This window comes from Chrysemys picta, chromosome 2, assembly GCF_011386835.1.
Source record: "Chrysemys picta bellii isolate R12L10 chromosome 2, ASM1138683v2, whole genome shotgun sequence".
In the NCBI taxonomy this organism is placed as follows: Eukaryota; Metazoa; Chordata; order Testudines; family Emydidae; genus Chrysemys; species Chrysemys picta.
This window is the reverse complement of record NC_088792.1, coordinates 71,795,297-71,817,099: the sequence shown is the minus strand read 5'-3', so window position 1 is coordinate 71,817,099 and position 21,803 is coordinate 71,795,297. Positions and strand designations below refer to the sequence as shown.

Genomic DNA, 21,803 nt, shown 5'->3' with positions numbered 1-21,803 from the left:
TATGAACATCCACCTACTTATCCCCTTTCTGTGCCTTTCTTTTAACTCTGGGGTGCTGCTGATGGGATCTTCTTTCATCTGGATTTCTGGGACAGGGTGTTGAGCCCCTCCTCTTGAGGCTATTGAGAAGAAATCATGTGGTGGGGCTGGGGAAGATTTTTATTTCTTTCACTTTTCTATAGGAAGGAGAGGTCTAGATGTCAGATCTTTAATGTCAGCAGCAGTAAGGGAGCCAAACAGATGATTATCCAGAAACCAATATAAACCTGTTGAAATTTAGTAGCATTTTGCTGGCTGAATTTGGCAAATATTCTTGCAATTCAACAAATTGATTTTCACCCAATCCTATTATACAGAGCCACCGATGCCTGGCAAATTGCACATACGTTATTGTAAATGGCATTGGGGACAGTGATGGAAATGCAACAGCTGATCAGTCTGTCACAAGCCTTACCTCTCTTGTGTCTCTGTGTCTCATCTGCATTGGTTTACATGGTCTGGATGTTGGAGAAAGTTGTTTTCTGTTATTGGCTAAACTCTTGAAACGGGGAGGGGGGGGAACAAAACACAAAAATAAAAATAAAAAAACCTACTTTTTTCTGCCTCCCATTTGAAACAGTGAAAATTGAAAAGGAACAAAATTCTTTGTAGGCGTAAACTTTCCCCCCCCCCCACAGCTCTCATGAGTCGCCAGATAATTAGGACATTATTTCTGTGTTTGTGATTAAATAGATATGCCTGGCAGATTTGTTAGTTAATGGCTTCAGTAAGAAGGATCATCAACAAAGGGAAGAGCAATTAATAACTATTTTCCAGAAATGATCCTTATGACTATTAAATTTTGTATCAACAGTTGCTATGTAGAAACTCCCACCCCAGATTTCATCCCTGTCATTAACAAGACCCCACACAGAGAGTTGGCTAGAGAGGACAACAGCTATGGTAACTCTAGAATAGTTGCTTAAAAACATTGAGAGGGACATTGTCAAGTGGTTAGATTCAAAATGTGGACTTTGTTTAACAATAAATGAATGGGAAAGGAAGAGTTTGGGTTAATAAAACTAAATAAGGGGCCAATGTCTGCCGTCTATATTGAACATTAACTCAGACAGTTACCAAAGCTACCAATGTAAGTTAACATGACTGAGTCTTGAAGAAGGATTATAGTATTTGACCAAAGAATAGAAATATTTTAAAAACAATGGAAAAAACCCACAAGCTTTTATTTGAATAATTAAAAACACAAACAAAAAACCATTGTACTAGTGCTTGGGTATCAAAAAGGAAAAGTGACTAAGATTGGAATGTGAAATTTTCCTACCTAGTAGCCAGAGCTAAGAAGAGTTCCATCATGGCTTTGCCACCAGCCCGGAGCAATACACTGTCCCAGGAGCAGACCAGATGTCACATTGTGACTCCAAAAGTCTCAGTCAGCCTTCCAGGTTCCTCCATGCTTCTAGGGGGAAATAACTGGTACCAGATCTAGATCTAGTGCAGTGTACTTTCCCCACTCCAGTATGCCAGCATAACTTTGATAGCATGTTAGTATGTGTGAAGAAGGAGAGACAAAGCTGCACCCATTCTCCATCCCAGCCAGTAGTGTGGGGGTTGGGACATATTCTACATATGGAGGCTCCATGCTGCAATCCACAATCCAGGAAGCCGGCTCAAGGAAGAGTAAGGGGGCATCTTACAATATCATACCCTCCAGCGTAGCCTCAAAAGCAGAAGCCTGATCTGTTCCTATGTGAATTGCAGTCTCTCCCTACCTCACACCTCCAACCCCGCATCCTGAATAGAAAAAAATAAAGGAGATTATTTTTTTAATTAACAAACTATAATAACATAGCACTAGTAGAACAGTAAAACAGATTTTATAAAATAATTGTTATCTTGATAGTACCTCTTTCAAATAAAAGCATATAGTTAGCACATAAATGATATTTAAAATGTGGGATACAATTTGCATGTATAATTAGTAGCAATCAGTGAACCTGAAAAGAGTTCCATTAAGCATCTAAATTCTCATCTGCTTCTCTAAACATTGGGAGGCTATTGCTCCCCTCAAACTTGCCTGCAACCCCTCCTCCCTAGATCCCTCTGAGAATTAACTATCTCCATCCATCTGTGTGATCCCAACAGGCCCCCCAAGCTTCTGCCTTCCAGTGTCAGTCAGTCCCCAGGTCCCATCAAGCAGCACTCAAAAATGTATTTGCTTTTCTCTGCCTTCCTACAACAAACTTTTGGATGCTTCTCTGATGCTTTTGAATGTTTTTTTTTTTAATCTGTGCATTGGCAGCGATTCCCAAATGAGATTTCTAGGAAAAAATAATAATGCCAAATATCACTCCGTCGTTCTCACTCTCACTTACAGTTGTCTGCCCTGACTTTATTAGGAGCCGGGTTTATGGAGTCATATTGGGAGAAGTAATTCTGACTTGCTGTGTCAAAGAGCAATTGGCAGAGAAAGGATTCCTGCATTTGAACCAGCTTTCCTTAATCACCTTGGAGGTTATCCAGAGAGCTTTGCTTATAGCACTACAAGCACAAATCATAAGGTTCACAATAGGGCCATGTTCTGTAGTGAGTAGGAGAAGTACAAATCTATACAAAAAGGAAGGGAAATACGCAGGCATGTATTTCTTTATCAGCAGGAAAAGAAGAGTAAATCTGTGGAGAATATTTGATCCTCTTTCCACACACCCTCCCCCCAAAAAAACCAACCAGCCACCCAACCAAAAACCAACTGCTTATAAAAGTTATGTGCTGCAAACTTGTTAAACCTAATGGGAGGACATTAGTTCCACCAGAAATCCAAGCCCCTTTTGAGTCAGCATCCTTACCACAGAGGTGGATAAACCCAAATCCTTGAGAGATTAGTTGTTCTAGTCAAGTCGTCATTGAAGCAGCTTTTGTATTGTACTTTAAGTGCTTGTTTCTTGGATGGTTGACTCCCTGATTTCATGTGAAAAATGTAGCGCTTCTGTGGCTAGTTTACAGCCTGGTGTGTTAATGCTGAGAGTCTAGGCCATCATCTGTGAAACGAGCACAAGTACTATAGCAGCTGAACCAAGTTCTGGTATCATCACCCAGCTATGTAGAGAGTCAGAGGGCCAGTGCATATGTGGGGGAAGGAGGGAAGAGACTGGTTGGGGAGAGAGGGATAAAGGAAGAGGAACGAGAGAGAAAAGAAACTGAGGGAAAGGACAGGTAGAGACAACAGATCAAGATCCATCACTACAGAACATTTCATATTGGAGAAATTAACTGGAAGATCAGTAATTCCCAGCTGATGTCACAGAACTTGTGGCCATATATGAGGCATGTAAAGCTGCAGACAAACCATCTAATCCACTTGAGAATCGGAGAGTCTCATTGCAGTTTGAGCATTAGTAGAAGAATCAGATAAGCCACATGTGTCAAACTCAAGGCCCGCGGGCCACATCCGGCCCGCCATACAATTATATCCGGCCCGCGAAATCGTTTTATATATCTGTTTTTAATGGCCCTGTGATATGACGCCCCAATAACACACACTACAAATCCCATGATGCAGTGCAATTGCCGCCAACGGCAAGCCGCGGTTCAAGTTCGCGGTCTGTTGATGTATACAACGCTAATATCAAATCAAAGCTAGACCCCAACAATGGCCAAGAGAAAAATTGATTCTGAAAACCGAGGCTTTCAAAGCCGGTGGGAGAATGAGTATATGTTTACTGAAATTGCAGGTAAACCAGTGTGTCTCCTTTGCGGGAGTAATATCGCTGTAATGAAGGAGTATAACCTAAGACGGCACTACGAGACGAAACATGAGAACAAATTCAAAAACCTGAGCACAGGACAGAAGCTACAAAAGGTAGAGGAGTTGAAGAAGAATTTGACATCCCAGCAGACGTTTTTCACCAAAGCAAAATCACAAAGTGAAGCTGCTGTGAAAGCAAGTTTCATTGTGGCCGAAGAGATCGCCAAATCAGGACGGCCGTTTAGCGAGGGGGAATTCGTAAAGAATTGTATGATGAAAGTGTGCGACGTCCTTTGTCCAGATAAAACGCGAGCGTTTGCAAATGTAAGCCTCAGCAGAAACACTGTTGCTAATCGGGTTTGTGAGATGGCGACTGATTTGAAAACACAGTTGACTGAAAGAGCAAAAGATTTTGTTGCATACTCCCTTGCCGTGGATGAAACTACTGACGCGACTGACACTGCACAGCTGGCGATATTTATCCGTGGTGTGGATTCCAATTTGTGCGTAACAGAGGAAATACTGGACATTAAATCGATGCACGGGACAACGAAAGGAGAAGACATCTTTGGAAATGTATTTCAAAGTGTAACCGACATGAAACTGCCGTGGGAAAAACTCGTTGGACTTACAACAGATGGCGCACCTGCTATGTGTGGTGAAAAAAATGGACTGGTGGGAAGGATGCGCTCAAAGATGCGGGAGGAGAACTGTGCCGGTGAGTTGACAGTGTATCACTGCATCATACACCAGGAATCGCTGAGTGCTAAAGTCCTAAAAATGGATCATGTGATGAACACTGTAACACAAACCGTCAACTTTATCAGAGCCCACGGTTTAAATCACCGCCAATTCCAGTCTTTTCTGCGGGAAATAGATAGCGAGTTTGGCGATATGCCATATCATACGGAGGTCCGGTGGCTAAGTCGGGGAAAAGTTCTCAAAAGACACTTTGAGCTGCGAGAGGAAATCTGCCAGTTCATGGACAGTAAGGGGAAAGACTGCACAGTTCTGCGGGATGAAAAGTGGAAATGTGAGTTGGCGTTCCTGGCTGACATAACGTCGCATCTTAGCGCTTTAAACCTTCAACTCCAGGGACGGGAGCACATAATAACCGATATGCATGATGCAGTGAAGGCATTTCAAGTGAAGCTGCGCTTATGGGAGACACAAATGCACCAATGCAACTTGTCTCACTTTCCCTGTTGCCAAGTAATACGGAACCAAGAAAGTGCCACAGTTTTCCCAAATGCCACCTTTGCTGAAAAACTCAGCGCGCTGCGCACTGAGTTCGCACGGCGCTTCAGTGACTTTGAGGCACAGAAAAGTAACTTCGAGCTGCTTCGCAACCCATTTGCAGTCGATGTGGAAACCGCACCTGTAGAAATGCAGATGGAGCTGATAGAACTGCAATGTAACGGGACACTGAAGGCAAAGTACGACACTGCGGGGCCAGCACAGTTCACTCGCTTCATTCCTGAAGCGATGCCGCAGCTCCGCCAACATGCGGCTCGAATCCTGTCCATGTTTGGCAGCACATATCTGTGCGAGCAGCTGTTCTCTGTGATGAAAATTAACAAAACGTCACACAGGAGTCGCCTCACTGATGAACACCTGCAATCGATCCTGAGAATCTTCACAACACAGAACCTAACCCCAAACATAAACGAACTTGTTGCAAAGAAAAGACTCCAAGTATCAGGCTCTGACTAAATAGGACAAGAAAATGGAATGTTATGATTTGTTATGATTATACTTTTGCTTTAAATTCAATTTTTTATTTATATTTTCAGATTTTTTAATATTCCAGCATGTACAGATTTTGAATGTATTGTATTGACAGGATATTTTTTTATGAAGAGCAAAATATTTTAAGTTGAAATGTATTTATTTTGGAATGATATCCTGTATTTTGGTTCATATTAATGGTTAAAAAACATAAATATTTAGTCTGTTAAATAAATGGTTATACTGTTCGGCCCGCGAGTTTTGAGTTTTGGCCCCCTGTGCAATTGAGTTTGACACCCCTGAGATAAGCTATGCTTGCTAAACCACTGATTGTGATCTGTTCCTGTTGGCAGATGAAACTAATTTCTCTAATGTGCCTGTGGATTATGTGTTACAAAAATTGATACTAATGTTTATTTTGATATTCCAGGTCCAACTTTATTTAAAATGTTGCTGATTAAAGGATAGAAGTTACGGGACTCAAAAAGACAAGAAATTTCAGGGAATAGTGATTTTTATTGCGGTAAGACCTAGAACCACCAATGAGGGTCAGACTGTATTATGCTAGGAACGGGGTAAACAAATAGGTAGAAATAATCATTACTGAGGAGAGATCACAATTTAATTTTAATCAGAACATTAAAAAAGATAGGATAGACATGGAATGGAGTGATCACATAAATCATCAACGTTTTTTAATAGATAAGTTATCCCCCAAATGCTGTTTAGCCTAGCAATTGTTAGCTGGTTGATTTCCTGAAGGTGTCTCAACAGAAGTGAGTCTTGAGGAGGGATCTGAATTAAAGATTAGGTCAGGAAGGGCGATCCACACATTAGAGGCAACATGAAAGAAAGCATGAAGATATTTGTGGGAAAACAGACAGGCACTCAAGGCTGATTTCACTGGCAGAGTCAAGGATGTGATGGGATAAGAGACATAAAAGACTATCTTTTAGAGGTGAGGACCAGCTGGAAGAAAAATATGTTTCTAATTCTCAGGAAGTATTCAAACACTGCACATTTTTCTTGTTTGTATACTTTGAGTATTAAGGTACTGCGATAAAAGTACCTCAGCCTTTCAGGGAAAAGGTATATTGGAAGAGAGAAAAGAGTGTATCTGTTCAGTTCTTGTAATCTGACCTGAGGTGATAGGGTGAGTGTGAAGAGGTTCCCATTTCTAGCTTGGGGCTAAGGGTATGTCTGCATTTGAGCTGGGAGGTGTGATTCCCAGGTTGTATAGACATATCTACGCCACAGTTCCCAAAGCCTCAACACCAATGAAATGTGGTAAAATCAGCCAAAGCAGACCCTGTGCTCTAGTGATGGAAGTCAGGTGGCACAAACAGATCAGTCTTCTTTTTTCCTCTCTGTACCACCCAGGAATGGACTGCTGAATTGCCAGGCTCTTTGCTTTCCCCATATAGCTGCCCCTCTCCTGCTCTGTGTTCTATAATACATTCTGGAGCATGGACTTTTCAAACATGATGTTACAGCGTGAAAAGATTGCAGCACACACATTAGCTCAAAGTGTGACATCATCACAGTGTGCCACAGCATGTTGTCATTACAGTCCTTGGTATAATCAAACTAATCCTTGTTGTTGTACATTATTTGTATTACAGTGGAAAACAGAGGCCCCAGTTGGGCTCAGAGCTCCATTGTGCTGGGCATGGTACAAACACATGTGATGTTTCTGTTTTGTTCAGCAAAATCTAACAGGGCTAGCAAAAGCTGATAGTTTCCCCACAAGCTGTTTGCAGAACTGTCATAGGGTTGGTCCTCCAGGGCACATGACGGGTTTCTGAACTCCCCCAGCCTTTGATCTCCAGGCTGCCAGCAGCATGGGTCTGGTTATAGGATACTCAGCCCTCCAACTGAGTCCATGGGAGTCTACCTTTCCATGGAAGGATTCTCTTCTTTCACAGACCTCCAGTAGGCCATGGCACAGTTCAGTGCCCACAGGCACGTGTCTCTAGTGTCTTTGTTGCTAAGGGGGCCTGCGTTTTCTCAAAGTGGACCTCAATAGGCAGTGATCTCCTGAACAGTTCTTGCCTTCAGCCAGGCCCTCTGTAGGAGCTGAGGGCTGAAGATCTGCTCTCTGTTCTTCAAAGTCTGCTACCAGCTGAGCTGGGCTTCTCCCTTTACATCTTCCCCTCTCCCCCCGACATGCCTGGCAGTTGTGGAAAGGTAGGGTTGCTTGAGTCCAGAGCAGTTCATTAACTCTCACTTGGCCAGTGTAGGTTTATACCCATGGAGCTTTACCACCTTGTGTTGTTGTTTTTATGATCTGAACACTTTTCCACCAGGGACTGGCCTAAGATCACAACCTATTTAACATGAGCTATTGAATAGCCATCACGTGATACAATGCTTCAATGCTGAGCTGGTCCAGATTCATACTAGAAGAGATGAAAAGCTCCATCTCCCTACTATTACAATTCCCCTGAATCATTAATTACCTACAGACAAAGCACCAATCCTGCATTTATCAAATACCTCATGTTGGTGCTGGTGTCACTAGACATAACCCTAGGTAACTCGGGAGGGTGGAAGGCCACTAGTGTCAATGAAGCCTTCCTGCACTAGGCCCAAAAGAACCAAACTTCTCCCATGTTTAAACTCTAATCGACCTCACAAGCCAGGTGCAATTGGAATATGTAAGCAACCAGTTATCTGTGTGCAACCCCCTGCTCATACCGGCACCAAGTGGTAATAATGAGGCCTGCATGTTTCTGGCTGAAGGGAAAATAACATTTCAAAGGGAAACAGGACAAGATAACGGTTTAAAGAAGTTACTAACAAGCTAGGCTTATAGCTGCCAAGAATGACTTAACTGCTTAAATGTAATTGCTTGCTACTTGCTTAAAGTAAACTATTATAGGAGAAAGGGAGGGTGAAGGGGGTGTGTGAAGCCTAACTGCAAAAGAATAAAAAGGGAAAACCGTTTGTCTCAGTGTGCTTGATCTGAGACGTGCCTGTCTCCTAGCACCACTTTGGGATCCCAAATAAACTTTGATTGCTTCTCCATCCTGGTGTGTTTATTGGCGCGAAGCACACTGGGCATCAGACCCCGCTGTTGCTGTCCTCGGGCACTCTGTGCCGGCAACACTCCTTTGTTGCCTTCTGAGAAGTAAGTGAACCATAGGGCATTAGTTCAGAACAAAATTCATTTTTTTAAGATAAATATAAAAATTACAATCTGAGTATTGGATGCATCATGGTTAGGGGTTGGATGACTCAGATGATGACTTTGTACAGCCCTGTGACAGCATGTCTCAAAGATAAAGATTACCTGCTGCTTAAATGAGTGGCTCATGAATTAGTATACAGCTATTTAAAATTTTTAAAAAATATAATTATCAAATGGTTCTTGTCAAAAAAGGAAGAGTCATGACAACTTTAACCTGGAGGTTTGTGGAAGTTTATTTCAGCATTGGTGATGAAATCTCATGAACAGTTTTTGTGAGATTTTAGGCCTAAATCATAGAATCAGAGAAATGTACGACTGGAAGGGAGTTCAGTACGTCATCTAGTCCTGTCCCCTGCACTGAGGCAGGATTGAATAGTCTCTAGATCATCCCTGACAGGTGTTTGTCTAACCTGTTCTTAAAAACCTCCAATGATGGAGATTCCACAATCTCCCTAGGTAATTTGTTGCAGTGCTTTCTACTACCCTTACAGTTTTTCTTAATGTCTAACCTAAATCTCCCTTGCTGCAATTTAAATGATAGATTTCTTACAGGACCAGCCAATCTTGCAAGGTTTTCTGCATCCTTTCCGCCGGAATGATGATTTTCATGAAAGTTTGGCCATTGCTGAAATAGAACCATAAAATAGGCTACCTATTGGATCTAACCATGGCACCAAAATCATGATCCAACTATGTTCCCCAGATCAGCATGCAGAGAGATTCCTTTGCTCAAAGTTCTCACCACTTGCATGGGAAAGAGGCACTCACCTTCCTTTACATTAGCAGCCTCTGCCCTTTTCCTGGATTGTGCAGAGGGTTGTTTGGTTTACGCATTGAGGGAGAAGACGGACTGTAGGCAGCAGACCAGATTTACACTTTATGTGCTCCTAGGCACAGCATCTTCAGTCCCCCACCCCGCCTACAGCAGACCTTCGTGTTTTCCATAAAAAATGAAACTTTTAACCCACTTTTAACTGTTACATGCCCCTAGAATGTGAGCGCCCCTAGGCATGTACCTACTGTGCCTAATTAGAAATCCAGCCCTGATAAGCAGCCCACAATGGGTGGGTATGAACCTGTAACACTGACGGACCCAGTCATTAGTGGGCGGGATCGAACCTGGAACCTCTGGAGCTAAATGCATGAGTCTCTACTGCATGAGCTAAAAGCCATATGGCCCTTAGCTAAGGCTGTAGAGCAGACTCATTAATCTCTCAGTGGTCTCGGTGCCACTAGATGGGACAGAGCACCACACCCAGGAGGTGTGTGGGTTACAGGTACACATGATCCCACTCTGGCCTCATGAAGATTGTCCAAGAAAGATAATAAAGACTATTTTGCCTTTCTCGCAAAGCACCCTCCACAGTGCTGATTCCTTCTTTGGGAGGGCTCAAAGAGCAGCAGTGACCAGAGAGGTTCCCTGATAGGATGACTGCATTAGACCCCATGCTTCCATGGCGAGTGTGTAAGGAGGATTGTGAGGGCTTTTGGAGAGACAGTTGGGGGAAGGAGAGAAACTAGAGTACAGCTAGTGGGGTCATGATTATAAGAATTGGCTGGCACGGGAGGAGTGTAAGTTTGGCAGCTGCTCAGCCAGCCATGTATTAAATGCTACACTGCACTCCACAGCCTGGAGGGGACAGGTAGGGTATCATTCCCCTCTGACCCCTGTTGAAATTCTTTGTGTAAAGCCCATTTACTCAGACTTTGTGCTGGGGAGCAGGATTTGATCTAGAGAAATGTTCTCTAAAGGAGGGATAAAATGGTTGAAACAAGGTTTATTTAAATGGCAGAAAAATAATCTTCAGACACTTGAAGGATGATTTGGAATTTACCCTGACTCTGACAGAAATTGCCTCATATAAAAGACTCATTTCTGGAACCTGGGACAATGTTGAAGATTTTCATAATATTTGGGAATCCTGCCATGATGCAAAGCCAGCTAAGCACCACACTGTATATAGAGTTGTTTATACATCCTTATTCACATTTCACTTCTTACTCCCTTTCTTTTTTTCTTTTCCCCAGGTTCTTATTTTATTTTTTTTTACAATTGTATTATTTTTACTCTGCTGCTTTCCTAAAGTAAAAATAGAAATTAGCATGTTGGTAGGTAAACATGTTCAGTGTTAACTGATTCAGCTTTCTTCACTGAAGTGAGATAGGAATGAATAGTAGCCAAAAAACTCTTTTCAAGGTTACTAATTAAATTTTTTCTTTCCCCCTTTTTATTTTCAGTAAAAAGCAGCAATAATAATAGAAAAAGAAAGGGAGAAATGTACTGTCACCAAATGAATAATGTTTGCTATGGATTGGCACTGGACAGATTCTCTTTAATACCATAAGTGGCATAGGCAACCTTCCAATGGAACAGAAAAGCTTTTATTTTTCTCTTTCTCTCATTACAGATGGACCCAATTCAGAAAGCTGTAATAAATCATACATTTGGGGTTCCTCTTCCTCATCGAAGAAAGCAAATCATATCATGCAACATTTGCCAGCTGAGATTTAATTCTGATGTAAGTTGACTATTTTGTATTAGTCTAAAAAATATGTATTAGTCTATGCTGGATGTGCAATGAGAGAGTCTTTTCTGTGTGTATTAATTTGAGCTTAAATGAAACATAATGATTTTAGACTGTGGATCCATAGTAGATGAGGATGTAGGATACTGTACACAGAGGCAATTACTTGGTACTTTATACATGATGGGTCAGATTCTCCCCTCGGTTCCATTCCTGCAAGTTTACTAATTTCAGTGGTGCCTCACAGGGTATAAGTGAGGGCAGGACTGATCCACCATCTTTAATGGGTGCAATATAGTTTCTAGATCCTAATGCCTCTACCAGTACTAGATAATTTGGCTGCACTATTTTTCCTTTAAGTACCAGAGGCACTTCAGCATTGTCCATATGGCTTAGCTGTACCTCTTCTGCTCATGCTCCAAAATTTGTACCTCCAGTAGTGTAAACAGTTGTGGCAGTTCAGTGCTGCTGTCTTATCCTCTGCAATCCTAACTTTTAAAAACAAAGGTTATTTTCATTATTTGTCCCCCACCTCATCCGCAACCAAATGATTCGAGGTAAAGGGGACTGCTCCCAGCCTGAAAACTCTCACTCTGTAAGGGGAAGAGGCTCAGAGTCTGGATGGTTTGTTGGACCTTCCACATCCTCACATTCCATCCAAGCCTTCTCTGCATGCACCTCCACAAGGGCAGATCAGTCATCTTCAGAACTTGGGACATGACCGATTGGACCCATCCTTTCCTATTTTTCAGGGATAAATCAAAATATCCCTCAACCCTTTCTCCTGGTTCAATCCACCTTCAAAAGAAAAAAAAAGTTCTTGGTTCCCATTCCACATTCATAAGTGGGTAATAATTGGGTATGGAATCTGCCATCCTTTCAGACTCCTCTTCTTCCCAAGAGGAAGATCTGGGCTCTTTCTGTAGGAGTGCCCCTGTGCTTCCTCTCCATTTACATGTTAGCCAGTTAATAGCACAGGGGCTCAAGACCCTCGCACGCAAGCTAGGACCAAAAAGATCCCCCAATAAGAAAAGAAAGGTGGCCCGGTGAGGAATAAACCACCAAATGCCACCAAAAAGTTCCAAAGTGTTCCAGATCTCCAGTATCTACCATAAGCTCCAGTTCCCCTCCCAAAGAAGCAGAACTCTTCTCCCCAGATCATAACCCTGAGCCAGAGAGAACAGACAAGATTCTATACACAGACATATTTAAAAGTAAGGAGGCGGTAGACTCTATTGAGTGCCAGGCAGAGGGAAGAGGATGAGCAGATTCAAGTCAGTGCAAACATCCCCAATCCAAACCTCTTCTTTTCTCCTTTGAAGATGCAAGTAGAAAGAATTAGGAAGTGCCTGACAAAGGAAAGAGGCTTAGCTGGCAAGCCCTGGAATACTACAGGGTCATAGAAACAAAATATTCTCTTCCACAGGCACTGCATCTTTCCTGGAGGCTTTCTCATATGAGTGGATTTGGCAGAAACTTATCTGCCTGTTCCAAACAGGCCTTGTCATTGACAGTTTCACTTGTTTGCCTACTAAAATAACCACTACCAATGCAATAGGTTAACTTTTGATCTGCTGTCCAATCCCAAGGTGATCACAACAGTATTGGTAGAGATAATAGGTTGAAAAATATTGGAGCTCGTCCAGGCCTATTCTTAGACATCATACTTATCAAAGCATTATTCTCAAGGACCTCCTCATGAGAAGTAATTCAGAGGAACATTAATTGCTTCAGCAATGAAGGTTTGTCATAAACTTTAAGAGGGGATCAGGAATCTCTTCTGTAAGTGTTGCCCCCTAGGGAGTAGGATAAATTCAAATAAGCCTAGTGTCTTCCTGATGACACTGATCTCCACAGTCAACCAAGTGTCATGCATTCATCTTTACTTGCAGTCCTGGATCTTCTGCTTTCATGTATAGAGATTATTCCCTGCACACATACAAGAGCTTCTTTTCACAGCCCTGGAACTATTTCCAACAAGGGATACAAAGATGGGTAAAGATACCATTCAGTTATCTGGCCTCTCAGTGCGTGAAAACAGGATACCCAGATGAAGGTAGGATCCTGTCTTTGTAATCCAAACTCGAGAATCCTACTATGGACACCAATACTTTCAGGATTGGGAGCTCACTTGGGGCATAGCAACAGAAGGGAACATTGGCAAAGTCAGTGAGGCTTCAGAGAATTGTTAACTCTAATGATCACAGCAGCCACTCTGGCCCTTCAGGATTTGAGTGGGGAGCATGTCCTGGTTCAATCAGACAACATGATGTGGCATATGTAAATCTGCAAGCGGGAACAAAATCCTCAAGTCTCAACACTGTAGTGATGATACACATCCTTTCCTGGGAAGTGTGCCACCTACTCTGCATCCAGATGGCCCACATAAAAGGGACACAGAACACACAATTGAACTGGTAAAGTCATTGGCAGACACTCAACTCAAAGTGGTCCCTGAACCGAGAAGTATTCCAGCTGATTGGAGGTAGGCTTTCCTCAGATGAAACTGTTCACAGCCATTTGAAACTGAAATAAAAAATATTCTTCATCAGGGAAGCAAGCAATATGTCACTGGGAGCCGATGCTGGCACGCAGATGTCTGAATCTGCTTTTATAGTCTTCCTCCTCTTCTGCTGCTAGGAAGAATAATTCAAAAGATGAAAATGGATGACACAATGGTCATTCTCAGAGGCACGTGCAGCTGCAAATAAACCAGTCCCAGAAGGAATCAGTTCATTCAGTACATTTCACAGCAGCTTTTTGGAAAGAAATCTGTAAAGCAGATGCCTGGTCATGTCATAACACCTTAAAATGCTACAGGCTTGAATTCCAGTTCCCTGGAACAGCATCCTTCTGCAGGATGAAGCTTTATGTGTGATCCCAAATTAGATAATGCCACTATTTTTAGGAAAGGGAGGATCTGTTTACTTCTCTCCCTTCTCCTTAATATTTCCCTATTTTTCATTGCATCTCAAGTGTCTCTGACTGAGGTAGAGGTCAGGGTCCTTAATGGAAAAATTGTTACCTAATGATTTCCTCTCTGGGATCATATCTCTTCCTTCTGCTCCATCCAAAGTCAGGTCTTTGGTATCTCTATGATGCTCTTTTTTGGATCCCAGAAGCTGGGACTGGATGACAGGGGATGGCTCAGCCAATTATTGTCCTATCCTGTACATTCCTTCTGAAGCATCTGGCATCCAGCACTCTGGGAAGATAGGCCACTGGGCTAGATGGACCATTGGTCTAATACAGTAAGGTCATTCTTATATTCTTATCACTGTTGAATTACAGAAATTGCTGTACAGATGCTTTAAAAACACTAGTAAGTATTCAGTATTTCAATATAATATTGCAAATACTTATCTGGCTTGTGGGTGGAATGAGCACAAACAAGCTCCGTAGCCCCATGGGTAAGTTTGAACTCCTTTCAGTATTTGGAGTACAAGAGGTGCAGCAGACTATGTTTAAATTGCATCTGGAGTGAGATTCCCATCCTAAGTTCACAGACTCATGCAAGTGGGCTAAAAACAGTTGCGTCAACGTTGCTTTGATGTGTGGCTTGGGCTGGAACTCAGGCTCTCAAGTGCCTCCTGCCACACCACAGCCCCCTGCATTACTCCCAGGGTTGAGAACCTGAGCTCCAGCCCAAGCCACAACATCAAAGCAACATCAACACAGCTGTTTTTAGCCCTCTAGATTGAACCCCATTGGCACAAGTCTGCGGACCCAAGGTGGGAGGCTTGCTTCCAGATGCAGTGTAGATATAAATGTCACAGGTTAGGGGAAAGGTCACTTTCAGAAAGGAAGGCATCAGGTAACAAGGTGTGATTAGTGGTACTGTAATATGGCAGATCTACATGTATTGCAAGTTTTTCTTCTCTTTTGAAGAAATGTTTGTGTCTTACTGAACATTCCTACCCTTAATTTCTACCGTGTTTTGTTGAATGTAATGTAAAGGCATAAGAACCAGACCTTACTGGCAGCACTACTGATGAAACTTTATTTATAGATCCCAGAGATAGGATTTATCAGCCGGTAATGAATAGAAACTCCATTTACTTACTGTATGAAAGTATTATGAAAATGTTTATAGTAAAACTGCTCTTTTGGATTTTTTTCATTCTTGTTCAAGATACAGAATTGTCTCCCTTTTTCTATAGATTTCTTTCAGCTTTTTTTCACCCAGAAGAGCCTTTTTTCTGGTTGCATGGTCACAAAATTAAGTTTAAAGGAAAAATAAAAAAAGCAGTACATTAGTCTAGAACTGTTTATATTCTTTCTGAAGAAGTTATGTACAAATCTTCATGTCAGCGGTATGGTCGCTATTTCTTTTTAAAATAAATCTCCTCATACAAGAGAAGAGAGGAATGAGCAAATAACTTGTGAGATGAGAAAGAACATTGAAACAGCAAAGGTGGCCTCTGCTCTATCTGTTTTTAGCAATGAGCTTCTTGTCCCACAAAGATCTCCATTCAATATCTGCATTCTCAACATGGTACCGTTCCAGTGAAGCATTTAAGCACATGCTGAACTGTAAGCACGTGAGTGATCCAAGAGTGCAGTTGTGCCAGCTGCCAGAGTAGTCTGGTGCCAAGCCAAGAAAACTGTTGAATAACTGCTTAACTTTAAGCATGGGATTACTCTCATTAAGTCTGTGACACTAAGAACATGCTTAAACATCTTGCTGAATTGTGATCATAGTACTAAGCACCATCCAGGATCAAGCCCCAGTTGACTTTAGTGAGCCTATTTATGTGCTTACTGACACACATGCTTAAGTGCTTGCTGGTTTGGGAACTAACTGCAAAAAAACCCCAGCAAGGAATGATTACTTACAAATATACTTATGCCAAGTTTTTCTAGTTTTTCTCCACCATTTTGGTTTCTGTCTTCTGTAGGACCAATCTTATTTTGCTAAGGTCACCAAGTCAACAGTGATGGCCTGTTAACTAGGTCAACTGTTACATTACAAACTCCTTCTCCTTTCACTCTTGAGTAATGGAGATCTCTGAGTGATCATCCAGTTTGCCTTGTGTTGGAAGGTTGGTCAGGAAATTTGGTGTGTGCATAGCACTAGATTGCCATTATGATCAAAAGTATAAAAGTATTTCGTACTGTGCTTGCCAGAAATAATTGTTTAACATAAATAGCAATAGTAGCAAAGCTCTCTTGAGCTGAACATTTGTCAGAAAGAACTTCTCAATCATCCTTTTGCCTTGTTTCCCCCCCTCACTTTAATATCGCCCTAATCCTGCAAACAAGATCCTGGAACCCATATGGAGACCAGCTGATGTCAATGGAATTCTAAATTGACACAGAAGTCTGTGCTAGCAAATACCACTGCAGGATGCATGCAGAATAAGGATGAATCATATTTTATCTGTGTTATTTCTTCCTTGTTTATAGCCTTTGGAATAATACTGATTAGTAAGAGTAAATTAGAGAAATGGAAGATACATACTAATTTTATTCTGGGGATGTTTTATTAGAAAATGTTGAAATGTAAAACTACTGAACTATTAGAGAGATAAGGTGGGTGAGGTAATATCTTTTATTGGTCCAACTTCTCACCAAGAGAAGTTGGTCCAATAAAAAATATTAAGCTTGTCTCTCTGACCAACAGAACTGGTCCATAAAAGATATTACCCCATCCACCTTATCTCTCTAATATCCTGGGACCAAGATGGCTACAACTACATTGCATGCTGAAATATTAGACATTTGGGCAGAGATTTCCAAAACCCCACTTAATGGGCAGGATCTGTGCATATTGACTGTTTAAATATACAGCTGTATTTGCATGGATAAAGAGGTAATTGAGAATTTACTTACGTGATGGGCCACATGGCATGAGTCACATTTTGTGCAGGCCTTTCAAAAATCACCCCATTAGGAACAGAAAAGGGCCAATCAGGGTAATACCCCTATTCTCTCACGGTTATTAAATTCCACCTTCCTGCTTTCACAACTATTATCCTTCAATACACTTTCTCTTCAGCTATAAATCTAGGTGGTGTTTGAATTCGTTTACACTATTTGCTTCAATCATCTTCTGAGGTATCTACCTCCACGTTTATCACTCTTTCCATGAATCAGTTATATCCTAATTGCTCCTACTATCCTGATTGTTTTTAGATTGTATCCATTAAATTTAGAATCCATTCTCAGTAGAAAAACATCAGCCTCTATTGTCATTCTAATAAATACCTTTCAAACTCAGTCATGATTATATACAGGCATGTACCATGTACTGCAAGCCACAGAGCAAAATTGTAACTGTTCTTAGGACACATTTCTGTGGTAACGGGTACATTTTTCTTCTTCTTTTATCCTTTATTAGTAGCAAAACCCTAGCTCTATGAATTCACTGTTAGATCCTGATTCTTGTGGCGGGGGGGAGTGGGGAATCCAAATCCTTATGCCTGCCCACCATCTCAGTGAGGTCAGTGGCACTCCAGTGGTTGCAAGAATTTGTAAAGGTTGTTCTCTAATTAGGATAATGGCCAATTGTGATCAGACTCTACCAGTGTAGATGCTCTGTGGGTGGTGAATAGCCCCTATGTAAACACATGTAATATTGAATGAAACATCTGCGTGTACCTTAGAGTGTATTTTCCAATAAGACTAAGACCAATTTCTCCTAACTTAATTTCTTCAGACATGGGTGTCGTACATTATTTTTGTCCTATTCTACATCTGTTCAGTGAAGCACCATCTTTCATTTAGTGTGGAGATCAACATTCAGGAGCAATTTCAGATTTCAAATATGGAATTGCACGTGCTATTCATTGGTGATCAGAACGTGACTCAAAATGGAAATATGCTTTTATGTCTACCCTTTTCCAGAGATGCTGGTTTAAAGCATTGACTGGAAAAAAGTAATAAACAGTAACAGAAAGTGACTAGATGTAGAGATGTCCAGGGAATCTCTAGCATCTATATCAGTGCATTGTAGCAACCCTAAAGAATTTCTGAAGAATAACTTGAGATATAAGATTTTGGGCATTATTAAAGTCCAGTAAAATAACCTAGAATACTTTCCACTTATAGAACATAAATAAAAAATTTGAGAACAACCCAATACATTTTGTTTTGGGTAGGAGATGGCTTCTGTTTTTATAGGCATATGCAGGACATTTTAACAAGTGTTACCTCCTCTTTCCTATGTCACAAAGTTTAAAGGCTTGGACAAAAAAATTCAGACAGAACCTGTGCAAGTCTCCTGACATACGGTAAAACTGGAACTGTTATTTTGAACTGCATTCTATATTTTGAAAGAAAACATTTTTACTTCATTTCTTTCTTCTCCTTGCCATTAGTTTGTTCTGTGTGGTTCTATAGGAGCCAACCATTTTTTTAAAATCTAGAATTATAGCTTCTAAATTATTTAAACATGCCAGAAATCTAGATAAGCAATATCCAGCTGCCATGCACACCTCCTGAATTGCCTCAGAGCATTTCTAAAATGATTACCAGAAAGCAGAAATTAAATGATTGCTGATCAGGGTAAAAATCATGTTATACAACAGGTGTATTTAGTGTATTTTAAAAGTAGGGTTTTTAATACAATATATAATATACCTACTTTTATAACATACATGCAGAGGCGACATTGTTTTGACATATTTGAAAACCATAGGATCTCAGCACACTTCATGTTCTATCTTCTTCTTCAGCTCTTGAGTATTTATGGGGCTCTATGAGCTGCATTCCCTGGATGAAATCCTGAGGGGTATGGGAAGCTCCTTACCCTTGCCTGATAAAGTCTAGCACAGTATGGGGCACAAAGATGCTCAATTGCTCTATGGCTAGCTGTTGCAGAGGGTCCATAAGGTGGGACGCTCATATAAATGACCTTCTCATTCCCTTCACCAGCTCTCAGTGGATGCCAGTGCCCCCTCTTCTCTTGCAGGGAATGTGGAGTCTACTGTTGTTCATGGGCTGCTTTAAGGCCTGCAGAGCTACCTCCCATCCACACAAAAGTACTGCTTGTCACGAGGGATGGTAGGGATGTTGTGAGGGGTTTAGTTGCACCGCCACCCTCAGACCTTCCTTTTCCTTAGGGTTGGGGAGAGATTTTCAAGCTAGTAGCATTGCATGTCAGCTGACAGCTCACTCTAGTGCTGAGATGGGGAGAGATGGGGAAAGAAGCTATTGATCTACTCACTGACTGTGTCATTGTCACTCAGTGAAGGAGACATCACCACCATTAGCCCTCCACCATACAGAGTTATCTCTGCCTCCCCAAACATCACTCTCCAGTGAACTGTGGCCACATATGGAGTCAGACGCTACCTCTAGGTAGGAAGTAGATTCGAATGCCCACACTACCATGGCTGGTTCAGAGGTGAGCCTGCCTGATCAGAGAGCTGTATGAGCACAGAGTCTGGTCAGGCTGGAGCTCTGGTCAAAATTTGGCCATATGTGAACTGTAGACAGACTCTCTCTAACAATTGCTGGGGAGCAAGGACGATAAAGGGCAACTGCCCTTATATTGACTTTTCAGGCAACATTGAGCATTGGGCCAACCTTTGTGGATGATTTCTCCTGCTCCACATTCTGCCTGTCCTACTGGTACATTTCAAAGAGATGTTCCTTTGATGTAGCAACTGTGCTCTGCAAAAGATCTGAGATCTTTCAAAAATGGCAGAGTTTTGCTGCACAAGATCTCTGAGTGTGCAGAGCCCTCCTCTTTTTAATAGTCAAGTTATGCAGAATTGGCAACGCTTTAAACACACGAGATCTGTCTTTTTTTAATGACCATTCTTCTAACTGTGGAGTATGGAGATGAATTGTTTTCAAAGGTTTCTGCTTCTAGCATGGAACTCAGAGTCTTCAGCATTTGCCCTTTGAAGAAGAAACTATTGATAGGCCAGACTCTCAGCTCATGCCTGGGCTCAAACTGTCTTAAAATTGTTAGGAGCAACAGAGGAAAGAGGGAAAGGCCAAGGTGAGAGCAGTTGGAGGAGTTAATTTAAAAGGGAGAAGGTCTGAGATGAGAGAAGACTCTCCCCCCACCATTTAAACACATCCAGACAATTAATATTAAAGCCTTCTCTTGTCCCCCCAAAGTGATGAAATTAAGGTGTCACTTAAGATACTAGCTGCTGCCACAAAAGGGGGTTGAATTGCATAATGTTTGGATTTAGCTGTTGTTATTTAATGTGCCATGTTTTATTTAATTTGCTTTATTTAATTTGTTGTTGTAGCTTTTTCTCAACATATTTATGTAAAAAAGACAGAAATTCAAATAGCAGGGACATTGAAGCACTGGACTAGTAATCATGGGTACAGTCCACACATTTCACATCTTGATAACAAAATGTTATCTGCTTGAGTCCCCATTAATCAATGCTCCTGCTTTTTGTCTCGTAATGCATTTCCATACTTAGGTCACCACACCTCACCTTTTCGGGGGGCTCACTGAGGACAGAAAGATGTGAGAGAGGAGAGTTATATATTATATTGTGGCCCAGAGAAGGAACACAGATCTTAACAGAGAATGTTTAGGTGTTTCATGTGGTGTAGAAGTGTCTCCTTCAAAATCAGTTAGCAGTTGTAACCCACAGTGATTCCCCTCCTCCCCCCGCCAAATTGTGTCCTAATTCCCTTTTGAACATGCTCTATACTAATTGGTCCTATGGTTGACATTGGTTGATTATACCCCTATATTAAGCACAGTGACACCTAATGCTCTTCTGCTAACTCTGGACACTTCTCTTGATGACCAATAAAATCTCATTCCCGTAAGAATTCTGGAAATATTAATCACAGTGCACTGTGCAGCCTCCTAATGTACCTAACAGAAGAATAGGCCCTTTGGTGACAATTACTAACAGATTTTACTGTATTCAGTAAATTAAATTCTACCTAAGAACCTGTAGGACTGACCCTTCCTTAGCTCCTGCATTCTTAACACTTGAAAAGTTTGTTACATTCTTAAGACAAATTGTGAGATATTGCAGTCACATGTGCCTATCTGCATTCCAGTCACCAACTGGAATTTGATTCTCTGTAGGAATGGGTCACAGTAGCCAGGTTTTAAAAGCTTTGTAATCAAATACAAAATGCATGTTCAAACAATGTCTATGACGGTGAGTTGCCTCTGCTCATGTGTAAGTTTTGAACTGAATTGAAAATGAAGTCTCTAAAGGTTTAAAATGGCCATAGGGGACTCGCTCCTTATCAGGGCTGAATCCAATATGGCAGTCTCAAGTGACTCTCCCACAGCCTTTGAAAGCTTGGTCTTCAGAACATATATTGAAAACCTAGACCAAACTCAGGTACAAACATACTGTTGCATTCATATATAATTGACTTACACTGATGAAGAGCAGATTGATCTTCATATTATGATTTAGAAATATAAAGATTTATTCTCTGTTGGGTTCATATATGTTTCAATGTACAGTGATGGAACAACTGCAGGTACGGATGCATAGTAAATTTACGTTTGGTTCATTTGTATTAGATCTATCTGAATGAGCATAAATGTTTCCTCATATTCTTTATAAAGGAGGTTTCAGAAGGTAGACTCTGAACAGGTTTTATCCTTTCCCCAGCACAGCTTATTTTCTCTGCATCAGTGAACTTGTCATGATAATCAACTTTTTTGTCC

General features: G+C 41.4%; 1 protein-coding gene across 8 annotated transcripts in view; it reads left to right on the top strand.

Annotated features, from left to right (window-relative positions):
• Nucleotides 1-21,803, top strand: part of ZNF385D (zinc finger protein 385D) — a 604,024-nt gene that overhangs the window by 470,448 nt on the left and 111,773 nt on the right. For 7 of the 8 annotated variants that reach the window (XM_065583474.1, XM_005297057.5, XM_005297058.5 and 4 more), the window contains one exon: nt 11,069-11,179. The exons of the other annotated variant lie outside the window; for it this stretch is intronic. In XM_065583474.1, the coding sequence (XP_065439546.1) occupies nt 11,069-11,179 (111 nt within the window). The remainder of the gene's footprint in view (nt 1-11,068; nt 11,180-21,803) is intronic. 8 annotated transcript variants of the gene reach the window in all.